General features: G+C 33.5%; 2 protein-coding genes across 3 annotated transcripts; both read right to left on the bottom strand.

The window, feature by feature from the left end:
* Positions 1-3,782: 3,782 nt before the first annotated feature.
* On the bottom strand, positions 3,783-6,078 carry LOC110808422 (SNARE-like superfamily protein). 2 transcript variants are annotated; one of them, XM_022033914.2, is made up of 2 exons: positions 5,920-6,078; positions 3,783-5,349 (listed from the first exon to the last, which is right to left on the bottom strand). In XM_022033914.2, exon 2 carries the CDS (start codon positions 4,980-4,982, stop codon positions 4,146-4,148), a length of 837 nt encoding a protein of 278 aa, XP_021889606.2. In that variant the 5' UTR covers positions 4,983-5,349; positions 5,920-6,078; the 3' UTR covers positions 3,783-4,145. The 2 variants fall into 2 exon arrangements, with proteins under 2 accessions (XP_021889606.2, XP_088077536.1); XM_088221410.1 differs by lacking the exon at positions 5,920-6,078 and adding an exon at positions 5,701-5,913.
* A 1,095-nt stretch (positions 6,079-7,173) lies between these two features.
* Positions 7,174-13,325, bottom strand: LOC110808445 (RING-H2 finger protein ATL7-like). Its single transcript, XM_022033943.2, has 5 exons — positions 12,179-13,325; positions 11,941-12,023; positions 8,459-9,096; positions 7,651-7,795; positions 7,174-7,476 (listed from the first exon to the last, which is right to left on the bottom strand). Exons 1-4 carry the CDS (start codon positions 12,404-12,406, stop codon positions 7,791-7,793), a joined length of 954 nt encoding a protein of 317 aa, XP_021889635.1. The 5' UTR covers positions 12,407-13,325; the 3' UTR covers positions 7,174-7,476; positions 7,651-7,790.
* Between the last annotated feature and the right edge of the window lie 1,989 nt (positions 13,326-15,314).

The following is a 15,314-nucleotide window of genomic DNA, read 5'->3' as shown; positions in this document are numbered from 1 at the left end:
ACAACAGTCGTTAAATCACCTTCCATTGAATTTCAACCTTTATTTTTTAATTTTAATTTTCTAAAAATAATTTGTCACGTAAAATTCTTACAATAATTTATATTCACATCTTAAATCACTAAGAATTGAATGGTTAATACTTTTAATCATCTACATAATGTAAATTTAAAAGTGCGTTAAGTGTAATTTAAATAATGAATAATTTTTTTAATAGGAAGATATAAGTTAATTAACAAATAATGGTTGTCTCAAATAAAAATTGATGATAAAAATTATAACATATATTTTTTTAATGTTTTTAAAAAATTATATTTTATTTCACTTAATTATTCAACAAACATATGAACCCGTATATAAATTTTAAAAATACAAACTAAAAAATATTTCCATATACCAAATTCAAATCCTTGAACTTTTTTATAAGCACTTTTTTGGAATGTTGTCTTATATGCACTTTGAATCCTTTGGATTATTTTATAATACAATTACTAAATGCTTCCATAAACAAAAATTTTATAAGTAAATATAAGTTTAAAGTTATAAAATTAAAAAAAAAAATATTTTCAAATAATAAATGGAACCTAATTTCTCCAACGTAGACTTTTGATAACCGACTCTTGGATTCAACCTAACAAAAAGTAACTAACACAAATGATAATTTCTCTTTATCATAATTCAAACTCTGTGATCTATATGATAGTTCATCAAGTTAGGATACGAAGTCTTGCCAGTTAAGATATAATTATTAGTTTTTTTAGATCATTATCTTGTAAGTTTTGTTCTCTTAATTGCCTATTTCTTTAGCTAAAAGTTCTATTATTTCTATTTACAAGCTGAGCACGCACGGAATTAATCTTCTGAGAACACAAACATTTCTACATAAAACAGCAATAATCAAATTACAACACTAACCTGTTAGCAAAAAGAACACGAGTTTGAACTTGAAAAAGATTAAAAGACACCTTATGTAAACGTGTAGTTTGCCATAATAATGATTATGATAATAATAAAGCCTATATATATATATATATCTGTAAATTATCACCAATAGTTGGGGAGGTAACTTCCACTTCACCAAAGACACACGGAGAAAAAGAACCAGTGAACAAACCAAATCAATGCACCTCATAATCACCATAAGAGAATTGCAAGGCAACTCGTGAGATTAAACAACACCAAGGTTGACTAAACTACAAGCTCCAAGAATCAGCCCTTGATTTAGGGATCTCACTGTTCACAAATCTTCATCAAGGAAACAGCCTGCTTTAAGTTTAAGGATGATACAAGAAAGCATTACCAGAAAACAGGGACCATTGCCAAGAGGACACTCTTGACACCAAAAGGTTCATCCAAAGCAAATTCTCAAAGGAAAGTTTGGGAATGTATCAACACCCAGCTGTCCCCCTTGCCTAGAGCCTGTCATAGGAAGAAAACAGCTGTTCAACAAATTGAAAAGAGTGGGATAAAAAAAAAAAGAGATCTTAGACAGAAGCAGAAGCTCGGACCTCCTTTCAATAAGCTGCTGTCTGAGAAAAAGGGTACATAAGAGCGGAATAAGCCCCTCACTGATCTACTGTTATAGTGAACTCTCTCATCTCTAGTGGCTAGGCCCCGAGATGATAAAATGCCCAAAACTGGTAAGGTAAGCACAATTACTCTCAAACAGAGGTAAGTGCCAATCAATACTTCAAGTCCAACTAGATAACGAAGCAGAACATGAGCTACTGCTTTGACATTATCTTTACACATGAAGATCCAAAAATAATTTGTCTCCTTGCTCTTTACACTATCAGCTATTACGAAGGACATGGACAAGATCAAAACAAAGTGCACTAATGAAGGATCAACGAACCATTATTTCAAGGATTGATTTTGTTGCTAGTAGCCTCAAGAACCTTGTAAATATTTCTACATAATTTCTAGATTATTTCTAAGTTTCATACTAGGCGTATGGCATTTCCTACCTGCACTTCACAAAACTGTATAAATTCATAGAGCATGCATGGCAAAACTCAGATTATTTGTAAAATTTAAAACCAAAAGCAGAATGCATAATGCAATCCAAACCTAACCAGGCCATATAGTTCACAACCTGGCTCTCTTTTAACAGTTAGCAGGGATTAGCCCCTGAAATTCAAATCACAAAAGAGTTTATCAATACCAAAAATTATTCCAACAAAAAATTCTCATTAGTTATAAGCTTTGAATACTATAAATATCCCAACCAAAGAACCCAGAGAATAAAGTTGATGGTTCATATGGCATCAAAGATCGCCTGGAAATGCTGGCATGTGTGAAGAAATTTAACCTCATCGGCATCCACTCTTCTCCGAAATCTACATTTTACCTTAGCAACCCGATCTTGGCACCCTAAAAAATGAAAACCTAATTGTTCCCATCTTGTACAACCTTTCAAGGGAGATGCTACCACACATGGGGAAACTGGCTCTGTGATTCTCTGCATCCATATTTTTACTATGTTATTGTACCTCGGTGTTAAGACCTAGTGAAGCAAAGGTCTCGTTCAGTTACAAGAGATTACTCTTTCTATTTCAGCAATCTAGTCTTCAAATGCTACATTTGAAGTTCAAGACCCACATATACAGAAAGATAGGAATAGGAAAGTGTATTTAATTGAAATATCAAAAAGAGCCCTGAGAAAATCATCTCTATGGAAACTTTAAAATCCAGATTGATTCACAGGCATTTACTCTCTAAACCTGCAAAAATCCTATAGGCATACTGTTTAAATCTTGATTCTGGTGTCACGTTAGCTTTACAATTTGAATTTTATTTTTCCACAATTAAATTCTTAGGATGGCAAAGGTACATGACATGGAAGGGGCAGATCAAAACACATATCCTGAGTGTTTTATTAAGTAAGAAATAATTGTTGATACATCAATAAAAAATAATAAAAGAAGTGGGTTTAGATATTTATTACCATGTTTGAATAAGCAACTCATCATGTGGAAGACAGTAGATTAAGCACACGGAAAAAGTAAAAAAAATGAACATTCACAGACCTTAATGCTTACCAGACAGTAGGCATAGGATAACCAACTAAAGCTGATATGTTGGTTAAAGAGAGTGAGAGCACAGAGCAAACAGAAACCACAGCCTACAGCCTATGGTGGTTGTCAAGACATGCAACCAGGAATGATAACAACTATCTTTTATTAAGAGTTTTCTTAAGGTGGCAAGAGATGACGATGCATGACATTTTTTTCCAATCCTAAAAGGAAAGAAAATGAAAAGTCTGTTCCATAGAAGTAGTAGTGTAATCCTTGTATCATTGAGAGAGTTGTAAATATTTTTATTTGAGAGTTGTAAATATTTTTATTTTTGGAAGTGCGCAGCATCCCCTTGGTGCCTTTTACTTCATCAAATGAATCATACCTTTTCTGAGATACATCAATAAATTATAACCTAATATGAAAAGCCAACAATTACAGTTTTTCTCATAAAATCCTAATTCCTGGAGGATCTTTTTTTCCCTTCCAGGATCAGAAGCACAACAAGGTATACAAGAAGTACAAATATGAATACTGCACTTGTAATAGAAAAGGTAGAACCAGTCAGAAACCTCCACAGGAGGAGAGAATGTTTAGGTAGGGCAGTGAGATTCTCAAGTGAAGATATGTTAAGGTAGGGAGCACATACCTAGTGCACTCATAATTAAAAAATAAATAAAAAAGAAGTTAGAAGATAGCAGTTCAAGCCTCCACAAAAGGAGGAAATATGCTAAAGTAGCAGGAAATATTTTAAGATCATGAATCAGATAAAGAATGGAGATACTGATTACATATCTGGTGGGCCCAAGATTAGATAAATGCAGGAATAGTTTAAATGAATACATGATACACGAAAGAAAACAGCTTATACATATCTACGAAGAGGTCCAAAAGCACTCCAACAAAAGAACTCTCATAAAAATGCTTTGAATACAAAGATATGAAGCTGTACAGAGAATTCCCTAAATCTCATGCCACCAGAAGTGAAATTTGAAGCACATACCTTCAAACAACTTATCTATAAAATATGTTGCTTTAACTGGTTTAAAAACTGGTCCTCTAAGAGTATATATACTTTGATACGCAGTCTTTAAAGTAAAGGAAATCCAATTCTCTAACTTTAATCATGTATCATGTACGGGTACACTTGATACCTTCACAGACTGCCAACCAAATAGCAAAGAGTATTAAACAAACAGCTGCATCAATAGCAAGAATAACCCGTACTTGGCGCCACCACTTCTTCCGAATGCTTTGAGAGCCAGATCTGACCCTCGTTGACCCCAAGTCCTTCTGTGATGACATAGAGGAAGTTGCTCCACCTGGGTTACTAAAATCAAGAGTTACATCAGCCTTGACTCCTCTATCAGTTGATTTTCGATGCTCCTCCAACTCGAGATCTCTTAGTGCAATCACATGATCCTTGGTCTTCTTCTTGTCTTGCTTGCTAGACTTTCCCAATAATGGTGCTTTGGTAGAACTAGCAACCTCAGTTTGCCCATTTGCAATATCCGGTGTTGGAGGGAAGCCAACAAGTTCTGTGGAAGGATTTTCAGTCTTCTGATTATTGCTACTATTAGACACAAGCTCCAAAGAAGTTATCAACCGACGGATAACAGGGACTAATTGCTCTTGTACATTGATTGAATTTAGTCCTGAAAAACTTCCCCGTGAACTTTTTCTCGCTACTTTCTTGAACTCATCTCTCACATGCTCAAGAAATTTAAGTACACCTGGATTTCCAAGACCTTCATCAACAACTGCGAAATACACATATCCATCTTCTATCAAAAATCCAAATGTCCTTTTACCTATTGTCTCAAAATACCACTTATGGAAAGGGGGTGTCCTTTCCAAACACAAGACAGCCAGATTCTCAATTTCACGATCTCCCTCAGTATACACATACAGAGTCCTATTACCTCTAGAAACACAACAATAATGAACAGTATATTGAATGGAACCCATAGATGCCAGCGTCAGTGTGCAATCAACCAATTTAGCTAATCACTGGACCAAATTTTCAACACTCACTTTATCTAACTAAGCTTGAAATCACTCTCTTCTATAATAAATGGTTTAACTGAGTTCAAAGCTTTGAATCTATGCAATCAAGATCAGACAAAAGAGGAAGCGTATCAACTCCTCAATTGTGGAGGTAAGTATCAAACAAAACGCGGTGAATTCCTCTGCAAAAAAATCAAAGGCCTCCAGAAAATACCAACAAAATCCTTCAGCTAAATATTCAAAGTCAAGAATGAAGTCCCTCATGCCTGTTTAGCAGCGGCATTCACATTCATTCCCATGAAGAAATATGAGGCCGAGGCTCTAAAGCCTGCAAGTCAAATAAAAACCATATATAATCATGATACCAAAAAAACTCTCTGTATTTTTCACCACAAACTAATAACCCCAGCACAACAGGTTTAAATCTAGCTCTATCCAAGAATTCGCGGAATTAGTTACATAGACCGAAATTAAAAAAAAAAAAACGAAATTTAAATAAAAACTAATCTATCGACATATAAGACAAATCAACAACGTTCTCTACTGAAACGAAAAATTCTCCAAGAGAACTGAAGATTGAAGGTCAAATTCGAATAAGAAAATCAAAATCAAGCTCATTTTTGTTGCCAGAAACTGGAAGAAAAAAGCAAGGGATCGAGCTCTAGTACGGTAATCTTACACAAATAATTCGACCAAGACAGATTGAAATCTAAATCCTCCTCAGATCAGAAAGGCCTTTTTCTTCCGAAATTCGATCGTTAAAAGAAATACAAGAAAAATCAGAAGAACCTAAGCAAAGATTCTAACAAAAAAGAAAAATTACATTTCCGTATTTCAAAATGGAAAATACAAACAAAGTTGAAGAAAAAGAGGAAATAGTCACTGCACTGCTACTTACAGCAGGGTTGACACTTTGACCCCCCAGCTCCTCCAGGTTACTGCTGAAGTTTTCTCAAACGTGACGGTGACACAAGGCCTTGTTTGCCAGTAAAAAAAAACAAACTCGAGGCAGCTTTTTTTTTTTTCTTTAAAGAAAAACATTATGCTACCGTTGATCATGTACGATCAGACCCACCGTAAATGCTTGACCTAAAAGCATACTATGCACCAAATCATGGGCCCCAGGAGAACACACCGGATTGGACGGCTGGAGCTTTCTTCAATTACTGTGGGTATTATTAGTAGTTTTCATTCACCGTTAGAAAAATTAAGTTTGACTTATACCTATTATAAAAATATACTGAGTCTATAAATAAAAAGATAATAATTAATTTTGAGCCCATAATATTAATAAAAATAATAATTTTTAATCTTTAGTTATTAATATTTAAAAATTTTAGAATTTTTTTGAAAATTATATTATTTTCAAAAATAGATAATATTTACAAAAGACTAAATCATAAAATACAGTTCAGCAAACAAAAAGGCAAAAAAAAAGGACAAGAAAAGGTCAAAGAATACAGATGAATATAGACGTGCAATCTAGTAGAGATAAGCCAGATATTTAACGGGGCTTTTTTATTTTTATAAAAAAAAAAAAAAAAAAAATCTTAGCGCTGTATTAGGTTAAAATAAATTTGATAGGAGCTAATTTCCAATTATACCCTTTTGTATTAGGAAGGTGTCAAGGTCATGTCTCATGTCAATTATATTAAAAATTGTGGGTAAAACGTCAAAATACACCAACCATGGATCATGATATGCTTTTAAAATTATCTGAAAAGATAATTTAGTCTCAGTTTAAAATTAAATTTTTATTCATCAATATATAAACAGAGGTATGTACAACACCTTCTATCAAACTGTAATAGTCCTTAATAAAATTATATCCTAATCAAATATATATTATTTTATTAACAAAATACATAAATTTTTACTAAAATTTAAAAATAAATTTTAATTATAATTTTTCTCAGTTTTATTTACTGTCACCCACACCGGGATACAAAAGTTATAAATTATGCTTTTCGTTAAAAGATTATATTTTCTATGATACAAACAAAAAAAAAAATTTAAAAAAAAATTAAAAAATCATCGTGTATATAAAAAATAAAGATACACCCATAATATCGTCAATAAAAAACGGTTAGAAATCATTGGCTAAAAAATTATGTTAATGAACATATATATATATATATATATTATCCATAAATTTCTGCTAAAACATTTAAAATAAATTTTAAATCAATATTTTCTCCATCTTTTATTGTCACCCTTATATAAATCCTGGATAAAGTACATACAAACCTATACACAATACAGCTCACTATGCTGGACTAAAGGAAGACAACAAGGGTAAACCACCTCAAAATGCTCATTCATGCTCTCTCAGTTACACAACAACATAGAGACCACATTCACTTCTGTCTTCACTGCAATTGTTGCCCAACAAGACCATCCCCTTCTGCATCTGAGTGCTCGTGAGATTGTCGATAAGTTCTTTTCTCCACTTACCCTTTTAGAGAAAGGTTGAATATTAGGAAAATTCTACCATGTCTCCAAGACAAGGTTAATTCAACAAGGAATATCAAATAGACTTTATTAATTAAATTATATATAGATTTTTAATTTTTAAATGGTCTAAGAATTTTCTTTTACTGCAATCTATGGGTTTAAAATATAGAAGTACCGTGAATCGTAAGGATCATAAGGTCGAGAACTTATTGTGAGCTCTGTCAGCATAACAGTGGAACTTCTGTAGTTCTTGCTTGCAGAAGAGAATGTGACAGAGCAAATTGAGATTGGAAGCATCAGCTGCCGCTGGTTCACTCAAGCTGTTCCAAACACGACCAAGAAAGAAGTCACAAACTGAGAAGTGATATATTGATAATCAATAAGATTATGCAAGCATAGTTTTTATTTATAAGGTCTAGAAGTTTGGAAGCAGAGGAGCTGATAGCATTCACAAGCCGAAGACTTTGGAGTACTACAGAATTTTCCAGTTGGATTGGTGCTTCTGACAATGATAGATATATGACTAAAACTGGATCCTTTTCCAGCAACCATTGCTTCCATTTTAGTTTGGATAAATCACAGTTTTACTCTTGTGATTATTGAATTAAGACAAAGGATATTTTATTAAAGATTTAAAGTGAAAAGGCAACAATAAAATCATAGGTACTGAATTTAGATTGTAAAAAGTCTAAACTACGTGAATGCAACTGCATCTCGCCATTTTGATTTTGTGCTTTAAAGTAGAATTTTTTTTAAAATAGCTTTGAAGTAGAAATTTATTAACCTGCGTATATACACATCTAAATAGAAAACAGCTTCCGATATCTATAAATTCCCGAAACTCCTATGCTTATTAAACCCTGTATTCTGTGGTTTGAGGCGATGAATGACAAAGAGTTGGATATAAACAGAAAAAGGAAGATATTTTAGGCATCTGAGCCCCTTGAAAAGCTAAAGTTGTCACAAAGGCAAATCTAAAGTACCTGAATTTCCTCTGCCATGCTCATGCGCTTCGGTCTGGTTCCTTGAATCCCTAACTTCTCTCATCTGATTGTCATGGCGCTGTTCTTCATGAGTACCATTTTGGATAGTTCCTGCATCTCCATTCCATGATTCAGAGAGTTGCGCAGCTTGTGTTTCCTCACAGACTTGGGATGCGGATTGAGCTAATGCTTGATTCCCATTCTCTGCGACTGGAAACTCCTGATTAGCTGTTCTTTGGTTATCTGGGGAACTGCTTGGAGCCTTAGCACGGAGAGAGAGACAATCTCTCACCTGATTGTCATGTCGCTGTTCTTCATGAGTACCATTTTGGATTGTTCCTGCATCTCCATTCCATGATTCAGAGAGTTGCACAGCTTGTGATTCCTCACAGACTTGAGATGCTGATTGAGCTAATGCTTGATTCCCGTTCTCTGTGACTGGAAACTCCTGATTAGCTGTTCTTTGGTTATCTGGGGAACTGCTTGGAGCCTTAGCAAGGAGAGAAAGACGGCAGAGTGGGCATGTAGTGTGGGAGGATAGCCAGTGGTCAATGCACTCCATGTGGAAGGTATGCCCACATGCTGGTATCTGCTGAAGCTTATCCTCTGCCTGGTAGTCCCCGAGGCACACTGAACATCTGAAATGATAATGAATGTGGTTTACCAGATAGAAAAAAAAAAGCTTAGAGAGCAAAGGATTTGGTTCCTATCTTCATGATTTCTCATATCCCCTAACCTCTAAAAATACTATAAAAGAGAAGCCACGCCCGCATCTCTTTTTTTGACAATTAATTCATAAAGGAAAGTTGAAACTAGACAAAACACACAGAAAGCTCCAATTCCATGATAAGTGAATATAAAAGATCTTTGATTAGTGGTATGCATAAGAATGAATTATTCTTTTTTTCAATATAAGGAGCGAAAATTGTATTGATATAGACATCGAGGGGATGCAACCCATTTACAGAATTTACAAATCAATTAATGTATCAACAAGTTCTGTTAAATCCTCCACAGAACAAAGAACAAAGAGGATGACCTCGTAACAAAAAATTAAGAGTCCAGAACTATATATTCTTAAGTATATCAAAACTATTTACATCCTCAACTCCATCAAACGCACACCTATTCCTCTCTTTCTATACAACTCAAAAGATAGAGAGCAGGATTAGATTCACTTTTATTAATTGGTTATCATTTGGAAGGCTGTAGTTGAGCTCCCATGTGCTAAAACTCAAACTCTCAACACAGATACAACTGACGATAATCAATCCCCTTTTACCTTTAGCCATGCCAGTTTCATCAGCTCAGTTGTCTGTTTTCTTATTCTGTCAGCTGGTTTGTTCTCAGGAAATTAATTTTAAATCTTACATGCTAAATAGAAAGCACTATATATTTACTAGCAATACAAAAGATCTATGCTATCCGCTAACTCTCCACAAATAGTGCTTCAGTACCAGGATGAAATAAGAAAAGGATCAATAGGAATAAATATTTAATATTTAACTATCGTTTTTATTGCAGTTGGAAGTTACTGGTTCTATTCTAGCAGAAATCTGCAAACGGGAAGGTATAAAGACCAAAAAGGACCACAGAAGGTCATCGTGGCTCTTATTTTCTTTTAGCTATGTTCAGGGTTATCAGAGAGAGAGGAATCAAAGAGCTTTTCAAGAGTACCGAGTACCCTTTTCATGGGTTAGAGATCTTTGGTTTCATTTCCTGAATCTATGCCTTAATGGTCAACCTATTTCTGCTTTTCGCGAGTTAAGGGACTTAGAGATCTATTTTTTCTGCTTGTTAACAGATTCTTTCTTCTGTAGATGTGTTACATCTCCTTAGTGCCTTGTGAATGGTATAATTTACTACTTTTTAAAGAACTATCATTTCTATCAGTGCCCAATCCCCCACCAACGTTAACTTACTTCCTCAGCATTGCTTAAAGATGAGATATAATTGTTCAATTGCAATCCAAGAATCAAATTAATCGCATTCCAGTCAAAATATCATGATTGAAAATTGATGTTCGGAGATCAAACTATATCTAAATCAAAGATATCATACAAAGATAAGGACCAAGTCAGTTAAAACGTTATTGATGGATCAATGATTGCTTTGACATTATTATCAAGTAACATTTCCACACTAGATATATGTCTATTCCATGCAAAAACTAACTACAATTTCTAAGAAAATCATTACTTGAAAGCAACTGAATATTGCAGAGGCTGGCGCCTGGTAGCAGTTGTAATCTAAATCATTATCAAACAGGACAGATTCTGAAGGAAGAGAATAGTCACGCAGAAATACTCTCTGCTGATTGTTCCTTTATTTTGCCCCTAACCTTTGGATGACAGTTACAAGGTATTCTTTCTAAGATTAGAACCAAGTCATCGTGATTAATCTTTTTCTTCACTGTTAAATTTGTTAATCATACATCTTGAGAACTACTTTTACTAAATAGAACTACATGTATAATACGAGTTATGGTAACTTACTACGTCAAATCTGTTAGATTTTCCAACACTTACAATGTCGATATTAATGACCCAGATTATGCTGTCCACATTTTCTCTATATAAAAACATATATCTCTAGTCCGTTGCTTATTGATCAATTTGACTTGAAATTTACTACCAGTTATTCAAATGTTTTGCTTGCAGTTACTCAAACATTTCAATACTTCACGCAGCTCTCCAGTTAAAAGAAATTGACTCCAAATTCTTCATGTTGCACTACATCTTGATTTCACAAGACTAAATACTAGTGCATAGCCCTTTCCACATATCAAAGCAGGCAAACAAAAAGAACATTACTACCTTGTGGATTTAGATTATCGGTGCATTAAGGCTAGAGCTCAAAGGGAGAAAACATGCTGCAGTTTCTGAAATCCTTTCGTAGTGTATCTGGATCCATCATTCCCTTAGAATGGGTCACAGTTGAAAACACCACCTAAATTCTGTCATTTCTACTTTTTCTACTTAGAACTGGTCACTTAATTTTTCTGTATCACACAACATCTCAATTGATGAGTCCTTACCAATAAATGGTTCTATTAGTATTTACTTGGTTCACCTTGAACCGTTTAAATGTTTGAATCAAATGTTTATATGTGAACCTTTTTCCACAAGCAAACACACAAAAGGAGAGATATAAGCTTTTAAGTCGGAGATTCTTAAAAATATACGGTTTCAAACTCTTGGTTTTTTGTTTCGGGGTCAATCATCTTTGTTTTATAGAGAATTTAGTTGAACTTATTGACACTCTAATTGATTTGTAAATTTTATATACGGATAGTACCATCCTCGTGTCTATATTCATACAATTCATACTTTATATTAAAAAAGGTCAGAGATATATAAACAAAAGAAACTTTCAAGGTCTAAGATATACAGCATAAGCTGCATAAGAGCCATCTGAGGATATATAAATAAAGAATCTACAAGAACAAGATATGCACAAGAAAGGAAATAAAAGAAACTCACTGGTTATCTTTGATGGAGAAGCTTTCCTTGTATATAATAATGGGAAGCATCTCTCGCAGCTCTTTCTTCAATCCTAACTCAGCCTGTTAAGCCAATAACCAAGAAAAAAAATCAGCAGATACGACCATCTCCATAGATCGACATTCATACCGTAAACAACATGATCAAAAAAATTCGAATAAATAAAACCAAAGAAACCAAATAAAGAAAGGTTCTTCAATGGCGGAAATCGTCATACTCTAGAGAGGTCATTGCCGTTAAGGTTCTGCAAAGTAGCTCTCATTCTCAGAGAAGACCAGTCGGCTCGTCGACGGCGGAGATAGAACAAATAAAACAAGAAGAGGAGAACGAAGGTGAAGAAAATGGGCACTGAGAAAATGAAAGCTTGATAGAGCTTCAGCTCAGTCGTGGCCACTGAAGAATTCGTTGCGCTGTAAGTTGCTGGTTTGGGGTTGCTGTAAGACATTACCCAATCTATTCCTCAGATCCAAACACCTTCCAAATCCCATATAAAACCCAAAAAAAAAAAAAGAGGCTTTAAGAATTCTGAAGCGTCAAGAAGTTTTCAAACAAAACCCAGAAAAGCCCAGATTAGAGAACAGATACAGAGAACAGATACAGAGATTGTTTTGGTAATTTGGAGGAGAATACAAAAGAGAATCGACAAGTTGTAAAACACCCTTCTGCAACCAAAAAGAAGTTTGCTGGAACTAGCTCAGACGTAAGTAAACTAATGACAAACAGTTCTCTCAAGTTGTGAAACTCAACAGGAATTGACGAGAAAAAATTAAGGAGAAAAAAAAATTTTCAACAGAGCAAGCGTTGTAGGAGATCCAAACAAGATGCAGAAGAGAAGGGAGAAGGAACTTAAATGGAAAAATAAGAAAAACCCAGATGAGAAACCAGTATGATTTGGTAAATTTTAGGAAAAAATAAATCTAGAAAACCAAATGTCTAGGAATAACCTTCTGCAACCAGAAAGTGATTTAGCTAGAAAGAGCTCGAATGGGGCCTATGACAAAGAAATTGTCTGCAAATGCGAAGTTCCACAGGGATTAACGCAAAGAAAAATGAAAGAAAAGAGAAATAGTTCAGCAGAGCAAAGTCTGCGGAAGATCCAGACGAGATGCTGGAGAGAATGGAGAATGATCCCTGATTAGCAAGTGAAGAAAAAATAAATCGATTCTAGAAAGAAAGAAACTGAAGCAAAAGCAAATTTATAGACTGGGACAGTATTAAGAAGCTGAAATCAGGAATGGCGAGACGAAGAGAGAACCAGAAGCAGAAACTGCGTTGAGAGGAGGTGATCTTCAAACTGACATAGATCATGCCTCGGGCAGGTATAAGTAGGTAAGGGATGAAAATTTTCACTACACTGAATCTGTCTATTTTTGCTTTAATTTATTTATTTGTTATATATCTAAAATAGGAATAAAATAATGATTTATTTTAAAGCAAAAATACAAATTAAAAAAGAAAATCCAGGGACGTTACACAATAAAAATCTGGCACCGATAGCAACGGGTGATAAATTGGTAAGGGATAAAAATTGTCAAATGTATATTAATATAATTTTAGTTTAACATTTACTTATTATTGGATTAATTTTTGTATCATAAAATTACTTTTTACTTAATAAAAAACTTTATAGAAAAAATTTCTATTAATTAATTATTTTAAATTGAGTTGTGTTCAATTTTAGTTTTTGAGATGTTGCAATTAATTATTAATTGAATTACTTAGCCAATAAATCAAAAAGTTACTAATATTAAATTGAATATTTTCTTAGATTTTAAATTAAATAATTAGATGTACTTAATATTATAATTAATATACAGATCTCAAATTGATCCAAAAAATTAAATTTGTCAAAATAGTACGTTGTCATTAATGCCCTTCACAACTAGTTTATTCTATTAAAGAAGATTTAATAAACGTGATTTAATCAAGGTAGAAGATACTTTTACGATTATTACCTTTCATTTTTTGAATTATAAATATCTAACAGATGTTTAATATGTTAAATATTTAATTAATAACACATACACTTGATTAAATTATATATATACGTATCTATACTTAATTTAAAAAATAAAAAAACTTATTTTGAATAATGTCTTGGAATTAATAAATTACGATCTTACTATTATTTGGATTTTGCCTGCTATAGTAACTAATATAGTATAAATTAGGTAATTGTATTGATAATTTAGTGTTAATAATTTAACTTTTAAGAATTTTTATATTTTAATTTGTGTTAAACATTCACGATTTTTATTTTAAAAATTCCTATAACATGCATATGGTTTTAAAATATCTAGAATTTTATAAAACAATGAAAATTCAAGTCCCATTACTTAAATTGTAACACCGTGCTAGCCTAATATTTCATTTGACCCAATTCAAAAGACCCAAACCCATAAGCCCAGCCACAAACGTTGTATGAACAACCTCCATTTGCTTCTTGCCACTTGTAACCCAACAAAGGGAAGGAGTTTAGTACAAAGAGAGGAGAGGGAGCTCGAGTGGAGGGGGAGAGTGTCGGCTTAGAGAGAGGAGAGAGAAGAGTAAAAAGATATTGGAGGGAACAATGAGATTAAAGGAAGCTAGGGGAGGGTGAACAACAAGTAGATCGACCAAAGCACCGTCACTGACGCGGGGGCATGGGGAGAGAAAGGAGAAAGACCGAGAAGACAGAGGGAGGGGAAGGAGACGAACTGTTGTGAAATTGTTGTGAGAGTTCAAGGAAGAGAAAGATTTTAGTGAACCATTACTAAGGGTTAGAAAATGGAGGCGAGAGGTAAGTAATGTAGAATTTCAGATTCTATTATGGTAATATTTGCTCGAATCCCTACTTGTCTGATTTTGAATGTCTATTATGGTAATATTAGAAATCATTCAGCCTTGATGGATTTAAAAGAATAATATGATTCAATTAAAGGAAATTCATGATGATGCCAACATTTGGGGGAGAAAAAAAATAAAAAGAGGGGGGAAAAAGATCTTGAGAACTCTAGTATGTTTATGAACCCACAAGTAACATCTAAGAATTCTAAAACCATCATACCCACTCAATTTTTGTACTCACCTATCCTGAAGGAGGTGAATATGACATAAAGTAATAAGGCTAAATCGGTGTGTTTATGAATTATCTTATACAAATACGAACTATAATGCCCAAATTTAATTTAATGTAAATTAAATTATAATTATAATTTTTTATTTTTAATTTAGTGTGAAAATGAAAGAAATTTGATGGATTATAAAATTGAAAACGATTTTGAAAAAAATGGGTGAAAATTTGAGTTTTGGGGATATTTTTTTTAAAATCAGAAAATGGGAGTCAAAATATAATTTAGAAAACTTGTGCCATG

The sequence above is a fragment of the Carica papaya genome, chromosome 1 (genome assembly GCF_054855325.1).
Source record: "Carica papaya isolate Zhongbai chromosome 1, ASM5485532v1, whole genome shotgun sequence".
NCBI lineage: Eukaryota > Viridiplantae > Streptophyta > Magnoliopsida > Brassicales > Caricaceae > Carica > Carica papaya.
The sequence above is the reverse complement of the archived record's forward strand: the minus strand, read 5'-3'. Positions and strand labels throughout refer to the sequence as shown.

Excerpts from the sequence above, each read along its gene's own strand:
- LOC110808445 (XM_022033943.2), bottom strand. The coding sequence starts at position 12,406 with ATGTCTTACAGCAACCCCAAACCAGCAACTTACAGCGCAACGAATTCT. Across the intron at positions 12,024-12,178 it reads ACGGCAATGACCTCTCTAGA|GCTGAGTTAGGATTGAAGAA; the intron begins GTATGACGATTT and ends TTGGCTTAACAG. Across the intron at positions 9,097-11,940 it reads TTCTCCATCAAAGATAACCA|ATGTTCAGTGTGCCTCGGGG; the intron begins GTGAGTTTCTTT and ends TTATCATTTCAG.
- LOC110808422 (XM_022033914.2), bottom strand. The coding sequence starts at position 4,982 with ATGGGTTCCATTCAATATACTGTTCATTATTGTTGTGTTTCTAGAGGT.